The 15,082-nt window shown below is 44.7% G+C and overlaps 1 protein-coding gene and 1 pseudogene across 4 annotated transcripts; one reads left to right on the top strand and one right to left on the bottom strand.

Moving 5' to 3' along the window:
* Positions 1 to 70: 70 nt before the first annotated feature.
* On the bottom strand, positions 71 to 7,655 carry Vgll2 (vestigial like family member 2). Of its 4 annotated transcripts, none has more exons than XM_029542553.1 (4): positions 7,342 to 7,601; positions 4,672 to 4,978; positions 2,168 to 2,692; positions 71 to 1,146 (listed from the first exon to the last, which is right to left on the bottom strand). In XM_029542553.1, exons 1-4 carry the CDS (start codon positions 7,420 to 7,422, stop codon positions 1,103 to 1,105), a joined length of 957 nt encoding a protein of 318 aa, XP_029398413.1. In that variant the 5' UTR covers positions 7,423 to 7,601; the 3' UTR covers positions 71 to 1,102. The 4 variants fall into 4 exon arrangements, with proteins under 4 accessions (XP_029398413.1, XP_021061048.1, XP_021061047.1 ...); XM_021205389.2 differs by lacking the exon at positions 71 to 1,146 and adding an exon at positions 1,588 to 2,050 and having other exon boundaries at positions 2,538 to 2,689; XM_021205388.2 differs by lacking the exon at positions 71 to 1,146 and having other exon boundaries at positions 1,642 to 2,689; positions 7,342 to 7,655.
* An 832-nt stretch (positions 7,656 to 8,487) lies between these two features.
* The window catches only part of LOC110326750, a 20,296-nt pseudogene continuing 13,701 nt past the window's right edge, over positions 8,488 to 15,082 (top strand).

The following is a 15,082-nucleotide window of genomic DNA, read 5'->3' as shown; positions in this document are numbered from 1 at the left end:
TTTATTCTATTAAAATTGAGACATTTATTTTCACGTTACAAAGCACAGTACACTCATAACGCATAGGCATCTGTAATGTTCACTTCTTCCTCATCTCCAGCTCTGCCCCACGTAAATCCTTTTCTTATGTCAACACAAAAGTTAGCAATCACAACTGAAGAGACTGAGAGAAATGTCTTCCTTCTTGTTTCCTACTCCGTGGACTCCTCCTCCCCTTCTGATTCCTAGCTCCTCCTATGGAGACAGTTGGGGAGGGAGGGGCTTGTCTCTTTGCATTTTCAGTGGAGGACCAGAGACAGGGCGGGGTTTGTGAGAGCGAAGGTGAAACAAAATTTCTTTTTTCATGGCAAATCGATCCTTGTAAAAGTGAGGCGATATATGTGATTTTATATAATCTGTCCAGTGCGATCACAACTGTCCTTCCAGACACCACGAAGTCCCACCTTGGTCAATGTATTTCTGGAGTTTTAAGCAGCTGTCTTCCAACAGCTGCATTCCAGTAAGACTTGGGCAGGTGGCTCTATATCTGCCGCTTGCCACTCATATGCAGACAGAGGCTTCCGAGCTTACAGTTCACAGGAAAGAGTGTGTCTTCTGTCTGGAGTGGGTGCTGTGGGGAGGGGGATGGGCAAGGTGGGAGCTGGAGTCTATGAGGAAGAAGTCTGGCATCTTTGTATGTCTCTATCAAGGTTTTTGTTGCAAATGCACCTCAGCATAAACAATATCCACAGTGATTCCCTTTCTCTCCTTCTGAGAGTGCTTAACAGTGCACCAGCCAGCTAAGCACACTCATCACAGACATTTCCAGTGTTTTAGCCAAGAGTCATTAATTTGAGACAATATTTTTGTAAATGTGGTTTTTGGTTTTCCCAAGAGGTGGGGGAAATCCGAAGTCTCTGCCTTCCTGTGCTTCTCCACTGGAAGGCGCAGCTGCTGAGCCCTCACTGCTGGTCAGAAGACAGAAGCAGGAGGAGATACTGGGACTCAGGTCTTAGAACCACCTAGGAAACAGCAAGGAGCTGCAAACTAAGACAGAAGCCCTGACAAACCCCCTCAGCTCTGGCTGTCACCAACGGAACTTACAGGAAAGCGAGTGGTCTGTCTAAAACCCATACAGATGCTTGCCTTGGTCCAGAGTTTGCAAGCCTAAAATTAAATAAAGAGAAGATGGGGTGGTGGGGGAGGGGACAGGAAATTTAAGGAGAGAAAAAAAAAAAGATAAATGCACCACTTTCTTGTGAAAGTTACACACTTCATCTACAGGCTGTGAAAGGTAAAAGCATAGCATATGGAGGGACGTCGAACCTTCATCCAAGGAAAGGGGGAAAGGGCAAAGACTAGCCAATAATAAACATTTGTCATTTGCTCCAAAAATCAAAAAGAGGGCAACCATCCCCCCACACCCCACAGTTCCAGATCTCTCCAGTGTAGAATGAATACACATGTTTGAAGTTTAACTCTAAGCCAGCCACCTAGCGTCTTAGCATTACCATCAAAACCAGTCTAAATTTTACACGTGTAAAAGACCTACAGAATTTGGCAGTTAAGGTGCGGTGAGTCACAGGTACTCTGGATTAGCGCTGTGCAGCAGCAATGAAAACATTGGCGCTGCAGGCATCGCAGGAAGGAAAAAACAACCGAGCATTTTAATAGTGCATTTTATTTAACCCAATATAACCAANAGGCAACCGCTGGACATAATAGAACATGCAAACTCAGTATAANATGTTAAGGAGGTGAGGTTTTACATTATTTTCTTTTTCAGTTTTGGAAATCCAGTGCCTATTATGTCTGACCACATCACCATTCATCCTAGCCACACACCTCAAAGGCTCAGTAGTCACGTGTGGTAAGTGGCTACAATTCTGACCAGCNCATACCACCANCTTTCTCTTTTCCACTGAACTTTATTCAAAGAACAAAAAGAGTCCTCTGTACCACCTAGCCAGGCCGAGGGCAGGGTGCTACTTTCTAGAGACATCTACCCATAGAAACAAATGATGGCATGCAATCTCTCAGCCACATGGTCCTGGGGGTAGGGGAGGGTGGTCTCCCAAGGGNNGNGGGGGGGGGGGGGGGGGGGGGGGGGGCACGCCCGGAGCTTAGCCCAGAGTCGGGTACAGTGCTGGAGGGGCGGCGGGGAGACTGCACTCCCTCCTCCTCTTACCTGAGTCCACGCTGAGACCCAGGCTCTGGGCCACATCTCCCGTGGGGCTCACGAAGGGTCCCCCGGGCGCAGCCCATGCGCCGCCCGCCGGTTCGCCCTTGGCCGCGAGCTCGCAGGGAGGGCTGCCGGGAGCGGACGCCGAGGCAGGGGCCAGGCGGCCGGGGCGGCCAGTGGCTGCGGGCATGAGCAGCGGCCCGTAGCGCGGGTCGAAGTGGGGAGCGTAGACCTCGTGCACTGCTGGCCGCGGGTAGGCAGAGGCTTGTGCTCCCAGGGCGCCGCCCAACGCGTAGGGATGGTGAGGGTGCGCGTGGTGCGGGTGCGCGTGGTGCCAGTCGGCCGCGCCCTGGTGCAGGTGGCCGTGCAGCGCGGCGGCGGCGGCGGGAGAGTAGGGGTCGGTGGCAAAGGGCAGCTCCGAGTGTGCGGTGGCTAGAGGACTGCCTAGTGGCGCGGGCACCGGCGCCTGGTACGCGCTGTTCCAGAAGGAGGCGGGGAAGCTGCGCTGGCTCATCGGGAAGGTGCCTTCTGCTGCCCGGGGCGGGAGGAAAGCAAGAAAAGAGTGTCATGGCAGTCCTGCCAGTCCTAGCCAACAGGGGGATTAGGGGTCAAGGGTGGGTGGGAAGGCCGCGGAGGGACAGGACCCGCAGCCTTCGCCTTCGCCTCTGGGTGCTCTTCTAAGGAGTCTTCTGCGGGTGACAATGAGGCCAGGGTACTGAGAAGTGAGACCAGGGCGATATCTGAATCGCCCAGCTGATGGTGGAGGAAGGAGATTTAAGGCGTAGAGAGCTTGCCCTCTCCTCCATTGGACCAGGCCCTTCATCCAGCTGAAGACCTATGTCTGTAGGCCTAGCTATCTCACACTTATTCTCTCTCCCATTTCAATCCTTCTTGCTCTAAGCTTCCCTTAAAGATAGGTGTCCGCTAGACTGAGAGATCAATGATAAACTTCCAACTCCTGTTATTGGTGGTGGGTTTTCCCTCTAGAGGCTTTCATTCAAATATTACCCTTCTCAGACGCTGGCAAGGATTGGGGGCGGGCGAGAAGGGGTAGGTGGGTGGGGAAGCACCCTCTCAGAAGCAAAGGGAAGTACTCGGGGAGGGGGCACCAGAAAGGGGGCAGCATTTGGAATGTAAATAAATAAAAGAATTTACTAAACAATATTCCCCTTCTTGCGAGAATTCAAGATGAGTGAAGAAGGTATAATAATAGAGCAGCCTTGGTGTTTGCACAGACGGCTTTAAAAAACAAGTTTTAGATAGCAAATGTTCTGATCAAAGCTAGGATGACAGGAATGATAATAATGATAATAATGATGATGATGATGATATCAGTATCATTGTCAACTCCGTAAATTTGGCAGCATGATAAGAAAAGGGCTCTTAGGTCACATTTGTTGCCTTGGGTAGAGAAGAAGGGAAGGATTTCGTCTTTCAGTTCAAAGCCCTTTTGTGGAACACCTCCTCTGGGGAAAACATAGACACCATATGCTAAAATCCAAAACAAATCGGAAACTTGTATGCTGAATGGTGACCAAATGTCCTGCTAGAGAGAAGTTAGGTAATGAGAGAATAAAGGGAGAGTTTGAAATTCTATCTAAGGACTTCTGCAAAATGCCAGATATTATTATTGAAATAACGAGGAGGAATAACGCAAGGACCGCCGCCATTCCCACACAAACGACAAATGAAAATTAGTTTTCTTTTGTACTTCAAAGGACAATGTTGTCACTTCTCAGCTCAGCTACACAGCAAAGACTAAGGAGTGCTTGTGCATCATTTCCTCAGTGTTGGTAGGAGAGGGAGGTTGCTACCTTTCATAGTTAAAGCAGACGTCTGTGGGGATGTAGAAAAAGACTGATCTGTGAATTTGTTTCTTTGCCATTGGCTTGCATTATTAAGAATTTCTGCTTTCAGATTTCTTAAATATTTGAAGCCTGGCAAAAGGCTGGCTAGTTTTAGGAGGTATTCTCGAGCAGATTTTACTTGTAGGGAGGTATGAAACTGCAAAGAAGCTTTTTAAATTTTTGTAAAGGTCTGCTCCACCTGGTGTGAGAAACCTCAGGTTCCCACAACAAAACATCCACAGACATTTCAATTTTTGACTCTTATAGCCTTCTCTGGGGGAGCTCTAGGAGGCCAGGTGTTATTCTAATTTTAGAGACCTGTAAATATGGACCTCAAAGAGGTTAAGAGACTTGCCCAAGGTCATATTGCTAGGAATTGGTAGAGCCAACATACCAATTGTATGGCTTCCAATTCCAAGGCCAGTGTCTCCGCTTCCCTGCCCCAGGCCACCAGCTCTCCTGTGCATCTATAAGAAGAGTTTGCACCCCTCCCCCCTTTGAAACCTCTTCCTGGTTCTTACCTCCCTCCAGTGCTGCCTTTCACTCGCTCTCTCAAGTTTACTGTGTCTTTGGTTGCGCTGCTTTGGGGCCCTGGAGGTTGACTGCGACTGCGGGGAGGGCAGATAACCCTTCACCTACTCTTCTCCATGGGGTTCCACTCACCTCTCCAGGGTCCAGAGCTTCTGTGTGCTTTGCTGCTGGTACAGCTTGGGGTGTAGCTGCTTGGGTGGCTAAGGGCCCTACTGAAATGTTCGTCCACCACAGAGCTGATGTCCCCCTGGAAGTAGGTGAAGAGGACACATCTGGAGTTGATGTACTCAGCTTCGGGCGGGCGCTCTTTCTCTGGGCTGCCCTCCTCTTCTTTGACACTGGCTGGGGTTGGGTTGGAAAATGAGGAGCTCCCGCTGGCACTGCTGCTGGGGCTGGAGCACNCTTGGGCTTCCTGCATTTTTGAGTAGTAGGCTAGTTTCTGTTCAAAGAAAGAGTTAAACATCAACTCGCAAGAGATGGTCAATGTAGGTGAATCCTGAACATATCCATTAAGTAACTGGCATTGCTGTCTAAGCTTTGTTCCTGCCACAGAAAATCACCATTCACTGGCAGAACAGTTGCCTCTCTGCCTGCAATATTCCCTAAAAAAAAAATGTGCCTTACTTGATACCCCCTCTCCCCAGAATTGCAGCTGAGCTGAAGGAAAAACTCTCAAAATGTTGGGGTGAAAAATCTCAGAAGACTATCAATCGATCAATCATTAACCAATCCAACCAAGAGAACAAATTAAACCAAACAGAGGAAAACCAAACCCGACTGTAAGGACTGTAAGCAGAGCTCGAGAGTGACTTTAAGGGACTTGTTCAGGGCAAATGCACTTTTTAAAACATACTGTAAGATTAAGGGCATCCGTGTCAAGTTGATAACTATCTTCTCTCTACAGGAGAACTCAGAGCAGAAGCACTGATACAAGATTAAGCATCCTCAAGATGACACAGAAAAACAGCAATGAGAAACAAGAATCTACATTTCACAACCAGGAATGAACTACCACAGAAAACTTGAGAGAGTTCTAAAACCGTAACTGGGGAAATGTAGATCTTTTTAATAAGTGGAAGTAGGAATTTGTTGTGTGCACTCACAAAAAAGTCTCCAAAGTTGGAGACAGTTGTTTTCATTAGTTTGATTGGTTTTGACCCAAGGCATGGGGTGGCCTACATCTTGCCATGTAGCTGAGACTGGCCCTGAACTAAGATCTTTCTTTCCCAGCCTCCTGAGTGCTGGGGCCACAGGCATATTCTATGTACTTGCAGTTTTAAAACATAATTTAAGTAAGGAAAAGTTAACAAATGACTAGCACACTGTCAACATCTCCAAACACCTTTAGGACAGAAATGATAAAAAGGAGCAGGAAAGAAGGTTGAGCTTCGATGTACCATGGAGCAAATCACTGTATCATTGAAACTTTAAAGCGAGACGCAGCTACTGAGAACATTGTCTTAGAATTGAGTCACAGACTAGATATACTGATAAATCATTCTGAAGGCAGAGATGGCCTTGAAGGAAGGGCAGAGTCTTACAGAGCGACATTTAATATAGTAGACAGGTCTGGGGTCCAGGAGAAGAAAGGACCAACTAGCAAAACCTAACTATCTTTCTTCTGTTTGCAGTAAATGGTCCGATAGTGGGGAAGGACTGCTGGTTTCAGAAGATGGGGCCAAAAGATAACAGTTTCTAACTTCACCACACTCCAAATGACATATTCCCATTTCATTTAAAAATGATTCCTAAGTCTAAGACTACAAATTCTAGTTTGGGAAGTTTTGCGAGGGGGAACTTAAAGCAAAATTTACTCACTTCATCATCTTCATATTTCGTTGAGACTTGCAAACAAAATTGTTTAAAGTATTGACGCAAACATTACAGCACATTTCTGCGTTTTCTGAAGGGAAGACCAGGCGCTTACTTCAGCCTGATCCAGACTTCTGCCCCAGGTATGTGTGCTTTCGCTATTTCCCTGGAACACTGTCCTCAAATTCTGCTACCTTCACCAGGGACACGGAAGGAAACCCTGCTTGGCTCGACACACAGCTCAGGGAAAAGAGAAATCGGCAGAAGGAAACCTCCACAGTTTGCAGGAGCGGGGTTAAGCGCTCTTAAAAGAGACTTTGGGTTGTCACATTCTGCCACTTGGGTCCCAGAAAGGCGAGCTCCCGTAGTGGGTCAAGTGCACCTGAATAATGCTCCCTAGAATTCGGTAAAACACAGACCAAAAGACCAGTGCGGGTTTCTACTGATAAGGAATCCACCAGTTCCTTAGCTATTTGGCCAGACTGGACTGGACCACCTGAGATCTCACTTGGAGAAGCCGGCTTTTGATTTTCCTTTTGTTTTTATTTCTACGGTCAAGATCAAAGTTCGGATTTCCCTGCGTGAGCTTTGCGGGAAGCTCTTTGCACCCTCACCAGACTCTTAAAAGAAAATTCAGTCTAACTGATCTGGGCAGGACCTGGTGAACATCCGCACGCCTTAGGTGCTGTCTCAAGACAGAAAACGCACCAGTTAAAGAGAATTAGTTAATAGCGGTCACAGCGCGCGCGGTCCCGGCATCACGGTGTCTTTGGGTGCCTGTCTGTCGCCCCTGGAGCGTGGAATCTCAGTGGACCTTTCAGGAAGTGGTACTCTTCTCTCTCTCTCTCTCTCTCTCTCTCTCTCTCTCTCTCTCTCTCTCTCTCTCTCTCTCTCTCTCTCTCTCTCTCTCTCTCTCTCTCTCTCTGTGTGTGTGTGTGTGTGTGGTGTGTGTGTTCCACCGGTTCCCGCCCCATCCGGACAGACCCGTACCTGGTGGTAGGGAGTGTAGGCGGCTGCGAAATAAGGCTGCGGGGGACCGTAGACCTGGTACATAACATCCAGACAGCTCATGGCTCCCCGCCGCGGAGGCAGCTGAGTGGTTTCTCATCAANGCTGTTTTGGCGAAGCTCAAGGATGCTGCAGCTGCGAAGGCGGCGCCCGAGCCCCGGAGTCATGGGCTGCGGGGCAGCGCTGGGCTGGGGCTGAGGCAAACTCGCTCCCCTCTAACTCGGTGGTTCCAGCCCGGCGGCGCTCCGGGGCAGAAGCGCCTGGGCTCCCGCTAGAGCGCATTTAAACCCTGCAGCCCGCGGCGCGCTGACGCTAAGAGGGGGCGGGGACCAAAGGACTGCGACGCAGTCAAAGAGTTTTCCCGGACTCCCTCGCGGAAAGCTTGTGTCCTAGGAGCCAGAGGCTGAGGATTTTGAATGTCGGGGGTGGGGTGGGGGAGCCCAGTATTCCCTCCTGGAACAGCAGTGTCCCAGGGATTTCCTTCTTCCCTCGTTTCCACGTGGGACAAAGATTGCAGAGACATAAAGATAGTCAGGAAGAGTGACAAGCCGGGTGCGTGGCGGCGAAGAGCAGCAAAGTCTCCAGCAGTTCTTGTAGCAGAACCTCTGCCCACAGTTCCCGTTTGCTTATGAGGAGGGACAAGGCTATCTTTTGGAATCTCCGCATTAAGAAAGGAGTTGCCGAACTCCTCAGGGAAGTGGCCGGGAAGGGGCTAAGACCTGCAACTTTCCCCTGTCCCATCTCCTTTGCGCTCCCACCAACCCCAGCAACTTTCTCCAATTTTAATTCTGCTTTCTTGGGTCATTTCTTTCTCATTTCCATCTTATTCTCTTGGGTGCTCTTCATTGAGCCAACTCCATCCACACGGACAGCGTGCAAGCTACTTCTAAGATTCTATGAGCTCCCACCCATCTTCCTATGCCTGGCTTGCCAAGCTCAGTGTCCACCTGGCCTTTAAGGGTCCTCAACATTTAGAGCAATGACTCCTTGGCTCTAAATCTGAGCACTTGGGCTGTTTCTTTGGTTAGTTATAAAAGCTGTGCGGCTCAGTTTCATTAAGGCAAAAACAGTTTGTCTGTCCTCCAGTTGTGAAACATGCCCTTTACTGGTTCCTTTTCTTGCCCAGTGATGCCGGCAGCGGGCAGGGTGAGCTCTTATTTCAGGGTAGGGTGGGTTGTTCCTGGTGTCTGCTCCAAGCCCCACCAGAAACCCTTGTGGGAGGGAATGGACATCGCAGTGGAATTCTCCCTCTAGCCTACTATAAAAGTGAACTGACACAAGGTTACCTCCATGGCAAGGTTAAGTGGCAAAACTTTTTTTTTTTTTTTTTTTTTTCCAGTTGCTGAAAGAACCTCAAGGAACCTTGGGAGGCCAGTCTTGGGGCCTCAGGCACCCATCATGAATAGATACAAGTGAATGGAAACCTTGTTATCTGCCAGTTTAAACTCAACAGCAGCAACTCACCAGGATTCTTATCCAGGCTATTCAAGCGCAAGGAACTAACTTTTGAAGACAACTCTTTTTAGAAATGGAACATTTGAAATCAAATTACTTCTGTGTTGCATTCTGTTTTCCAAAAAACGGGGTTCCAATTCAGCTTATAAATGGGAAGCCATGCTGGGGAATTCCTCAACTAACTAGGATAGAATGTATTACAAATTAAAATGTGAATACTTTACTGGATAGTGTTCAAATTTATAATCCCAACACTTCGAAGGCTGAGGGAGGAGCATCACCAGGTTTTGGGGCAATCTATTCTACACAAGTTACCATTCCCGAAAAACCAAAATAAATATAAATACATATAAATTACACCCCTCCGTACAGTTTTTAGAAGCTGGGCCAAGGTTGGCTGTATCAAGCAACCAGTTGGAGACACTCTGGAGCATTGCACTGGGGAGGTGCACAGAAGACAGAACATCCCTCTCAGGTCTCTACTACTCTTTCTCAGAGGAGTTTCAGATCCTGTGCACTATGCTCCAAGCCTGTTACTCCCATCTGCAGGCCACAATCTGCTGGATGCAGGAGACCTTGCTCCTAGATGCCACACACACTTGCTTCAGTTGGCCCTTGACTCAGCCAGGTCTGCTAGAAGCTAGGAGTTAGCTCAGGCCACAGGTCTAAGGACACCTGAGCAGGCCAGGTGCCAAATAGTCCTTGCACCAGTGAGACAGAGACCCAACTTTTGCTGCCTCGGCCCAGCTCTGTATATTCAAGTCTCCAGGTCATCTTTCAATGCAGAGGCTCCACTTTCAAAGAATGCTTCTTCAGGAGGCTTTGCAGAGTGGACAAGCCAGCATTTTTGCTTGTGCACTGTGTGTGTGTGTGTGTGTGTGTGTGTGTGTGTGTGTGTGTCTTTTGTCCTCCTCACCTACCCCCTTTAAGAGTAAGAGTCTAGCTGATGGTATTTTAGCTAGCTCAATACCCCCTCCGTCCCTCCACTCTGTTCTTTCCTCCCTCCTTTTCTTTCTTAGCTTTGGACTTGAAGGGGGAAAAAAAATAATCACAACTTCCTCAGGTCCAACAAGGCCCAGTACCTGTTGTATCTGAAAAGAATGACAGAAGAGGAGTCCATTGTAGGAAGGAGGAAAAGATGATGCAGTTATCTCAGGATGCTTTTGGTCCACAGGACTCCATCCCCTCTTATAGGAAGTAGTTTATAAGAATCTCTGTAAATAGTTATGGTTCATGAATTTAGAGGAACATAGTGACCTGGGTTAGTGAGAATCAGCCTTGAAATTAGACAGGAGAACATTCCTTTCCATCCAAACCATAAATTAAGAAAAATTAGGAGCCTCAGAGATCAAAATACATCCATCAGTATTTTCTTTCTGAAAAGACTTTCTGGTACATGGAGGTGTTTCTCAACTCCACAGATGGACTCTAGTGTAGGATGAAGCACAAAGTGTAGTATATGATGAAGCACAAAGTAAAACTCAGGTACCTTAAACCTTTTATTATCCTAGCTGGTCAAGGAATGGAATGGAAGAAACTGGATTTTGGTCCAGTCTTGGAGCTGGTCTACTGATTAAAGAAAGCCAATGTTCCCTCTCTCTTCACCCTCTACCACTTCCTTTTACAGAGGAAATATTGCCATTAAACAGTTAAAGTAACAAGTGCAAAAGAGAAAGAAACACATAACCAACTGTATCAGAATGTGTTTAACTTTTCAGTCACTTCAAGATAGATTCAATTCATGTCAATTTGTTGAAATGCTAGGATTCCACCAAAAATATGTCCTTCCCTTTAAAAAATGTTTTATTTTCATTTATCCTCTCTCTCTCTCTCTCTCTCTCTCTCTCTCTCTCTCTCTCTCTCTCTCTCTGCATGTGTTTTGCTTATGTTTGTCTCTGCTTGTAATGCTTCTTTCCCTGCAGAGGTCAGAAGAGGGCATAAGACTTTCAGAAGTGTGTGAGTGATGACTGGAAACTGAACTTGGACCCCCAGGAAGACCAATCAGCGCTCTTAACCATGAAACATCTCTTTAGACACCCCAAATGTCCTTTTAATACACTAGTTCGCCAAGGCATGGTGAATCATACTTGAAATCCAAGTACTCCGGAAGGCTGATGCAAAAGAATCGCCAGGAGTTTGAGGTCAGCTTGGGCTGTAGAATGAGACCCTAATGAAGATAAATTGAAGAAAGAGCTTCCATCTGGTCTGCAAGTCTAACATTATCTAAAACTGTAAAAATAAGTCTCAAAGACAGTAAATGAAATCCTTCTGAGGACCCACAGAGGTTAGCAGGGAGTCAGACGCCATGGATGGAGTTGATGGTTGTGAGCTACTATGTAAGTGCTTTGAATCAAACCCAGCGGCTCTGCAAGAGCAATACATGCTCTAAACTTGCTGAGTCAATTCTCCATCTCCAAGATGCACCCCCAAGGACATATTTGAAATGTAAATAAATAAAATAACTAACTAATAAAAGAAAGGCCACATAAATAAAACTGGATGGGCAGACCACGCCAGGTCCTCAGCTGCCTGCGGTTTGTTGGGCTCATAGAGCTGGCATAACTTGCTGCCTTATTCTGCCAGCCAGAGGGCTGAACACAATGGTAATCTCAGAGATTTCCCTCCCTAAAGCTGTCCTGCCACTTTAACTGAAGAGAGATGTGTTTGGATTTAGGAGGACAGCTGACAAGATTTGGTGGATTCAAGCTGTTAATAATATTAAGTGAAAACATTTCTGCAAAGCTGGGTTTTCAGGTGTGATATGCTACCTATAAATCACAGCCCACCAGTGGGACATCTAGGTGGTGACTTTATTTTCGGGAAAATAGTTTGAGGAAAAAAAAAAAAGAGAGAAACTCATATACCTTGAAGCCTTACTAAAAAAAAAAAAAACAAACAAACAAAAAAAAAAACAAACCAAGAAGAAAAGAAGGATTCAATTGTTTTCATAGAAATTTAGAATACATCCTAAGAGTGTTCAGAAAAAGTCATGCATGGTCAGGCCAGATATAATTATTGAGACTCGTTGGTTAAGTAGAAGTTTGGGAACACACACACAATTGTTTAAGAGTGTTAAATTTTACCTGCCTCATATTTCTGAGACTATTTTTTAATGTAATTTACAAATTACATTATTACAAATTACAAATTACAAATTAGTTTTATCTTTGGCAAAATAGCCCAAACTTTCTGAATTTCATTTTTTCTTGAGTTTATGTACCTGCTATGAATGTTTAAAACTGTATTTATCTTTCATAAGTGAATTATAATACATATGACTCATGCCTTCAAAAAATGCTGGGTTTCAAGTAGTAAAATGTGTAATTGAGATATATATTAAGTATTATGGACTGTCATATTTTTTCAAAGAGGAAAAACTTAAAGAAACATACATTCTCCAATATGTATTTAGATACAAAGAGTAAATCAGAGAACATACATCAGTCATTTGCTGATAGAAAGTGGTTGTTTTAACATTTGCTTTCACTTACAAACTTAGTCTAAGCACCTTTGATTTCTGACTGTATTCACTTCTCTCCTCATTTGAAACTACCATAGTGTGACTATCATCTCATCCTATATAGACATTCAGACTGGTGATGCTTGACAGTATTGGTGTTGATCCATTCCTAAACTTCTGCATATAAACTTCGCTTCAGCAGGATGCTGAGTGGATTAAAGGGAAGTCACAGTACCAACAGGCAGAAGGTCAGGGCATCTTGGAGTGACTTCCTGTTCTATGTTCCAAGAGGTCTCCAAACAGCTTCTTAGGACCTCCTTAGCATGCATGGAAGAGTTTTCAAGCAACACATGGCATACTTGTGCTGTCTGCTTTTAGTTAATTTTTACTATGACTGGTTTTAAAATAAATTTAATGGTGGCATAAATAAAGTAAGCTTGTCTCTGTCTTAAATATATGGTGCAGTATGACTTTGCTGTTTTGGGACCCTTGTGGTACAGTCTAGACCAAGCAAAGCAGATAACTACGCATCAATGCTTATCCTGAAATGAAAGTCCAGCTGTTGACTGAGATTCAGACTTCACTAAGTGGCACTGTATCTTTCTTCAAGAGCAGCACAAATTAACCAAGTACAGAGAAAAGAATCAAACCATTACTTTATTTGAATTTCTAACCAAATTAGATGTAAATTTTAATGAGCTGTATACCATTTTTAAGCCTCATGTAAGTCTTTCTACAATGAGATCAAAATAGACACTATTATGAAAGAGTATAGGAAGCTATGTGTTTCTCTAGTTCTAATTCTGTTATGGAATTTTTGGTTTTTTTTTGTGATAAATAAGTGCATAAAATATGTTTGATACCAAACTGTAAAGTTTAATGTCAAGTTTCACGGCTTCTGTTTTGATGCCAATTCTGTTTATAAGTTTATTAAGTTGGATAAACTTTGGGTCTAGTTATTTTAGTATGTGATATTTTTATTCATTTACAAGTTTCTTTAAATAATGAAGTTTATAAAAATAAACAAAACTTGGGAGATTGACAGTTGTCCAGATAATTTGGAATGAAACTCGGCTAACTGTGAGTGTATAAAATATCAAATTAAAAGTGCAGGCCTCACAGTAGGCTTTCCTAAGGAAACATCTTTTCTTCCTAGAGAACGACTGTTGTCTTCTAGGCAAAGCTAATTCTTTTTCCAAACACATGCACTCCAAATATGACCATGACCTTAGTTATGTCTGAGTGCTTGGAAGTATTTAAAGGCAGTCATTCTGCAAAGCTCCAGAATGACCACATGTTCTTAACCTGTTGCCTTCACTTTCACTTTGAGTGCTCACTGGGGACATGAGTCTGAAGCCCTACTCTACATTCATGTGTCTCCCTTGGCCCTTGGAGCAGAGCTATTGACACCCTGTAGTAATGTAATATAATAACTCTATTCCTAAACAATTGCAATTAATTTGTCAAATAAGCCGTGTCTTCTCACTTAAATACAGACATTGGGAGATTCATGAGATATGGGTCGTTAGACACAATGTTTCAGTTGAGCAGGAAAAAGCATTTTGCAGAGATATATTGTTGATCATAGTAACTACAGTTAACAATGATGAACTGTATACTTAAAAAGTTCCAAGAGAAACTAGGATGTGCTGGAGTGCTTTTCTAGTATGCACAAGTTTCTGGGTTTGCACCGAAGCCTTCTCAAAAATTGCAAACAAAATAGATTTTAGAAGTTTTCACCAGACAATCTCGTTTATGAAGTAATTTTAAAACTATATCGATTTAGCCACTCCAAAGTATATGTTAAATATGATTTTAAAAACATCATGTTTGAATTTATGACAGAACATAAAAATTTACTTGTCAATTAAAAGTAATAAATGAAGAGCTACATTGAGGCAGGAAGCATGACAAGTTAAAGAGCAGTAAAGATCGATTTGCCTTGGTGGCAGACATGAAGTCTAGAGAGAGTTGACTTCAGCAAAATGAAAATCCCGATGGTAGGTGACAGAAAGATGACATGTTGAAGTACTTGTTGTCAACTAGCTATGTAGGCAAGAAGCCAGATAGTGGTTAGAAACTCCAGGGCACAGAGGGAAGGGGGAGGAGGACAGACTGCTGAGGGTTGCCACCTTAAAACACATGACGTGTCAGATCTGATCCCTGGGTGTCCATAGTTCTAAAGGTCACATATTTTTGGAACACAGCCCACTAGACATTGCCCTGCCTCCTCTGAGAACGAGCAAGACAAACTCAACCTGATGAAATGATCTTATCTACTCTTAGAAGAAGCTGAGAGTAGAAAGGCATGGGTGATGGTCAGGAGATCAGGACCCCAGCCTTGGTGTGGAATCTTTCAATTCTCCAATTATTTTGATGTACATTAAAGAAAATGCAGCAGTTGCTCTCTAGAGACATTTATGGTACCGGTCTCTGAAATTGGAGTACTGCCTTACTTGATTGAAAGTAATATATAGTGTTTATTAACATTCCCAATATAAATAGCACTTCTAGTCCAAGATCCTTCTTGAAGAATAGTACATTATAAAGTTGACTTAGAAACAAATGGTTTGCGTTCTTAACAAGCAGGTACATATTTCTTTTTCTTTTCCAATTTTTATTAGGTATTTACTTCATTTACATTTTAAATGCTATCCCCAAAGTCCCCTATACCCTTCCCCCGACTGCTCACCTAACCACCCACTCCCCCTTCTTGGCCCTGGTGTTCCCCTGTACTGGGGCATATAAAGTTTGCAAGACCAAGGGGCCTCTCTTCCCAATGATGGCTGACTAGGCCATCTTCTGCTA

The sequence above is a fragment of the Mus pahari genome, chromosome 9, assembly GCF_900095145.1.
Source record: "Mus pahari chromosome 9, PAHARI_EIJ_v1.1, whole genome shotgun sequence".
NCBI lineage: Eukaryota > Metazoa > Chordata > Mammalia > Rodentia > Muridae > Mus > Mus pahari.
This window is presented reverse-complemented; position numbering and strand designations above follow the sequence as displayed.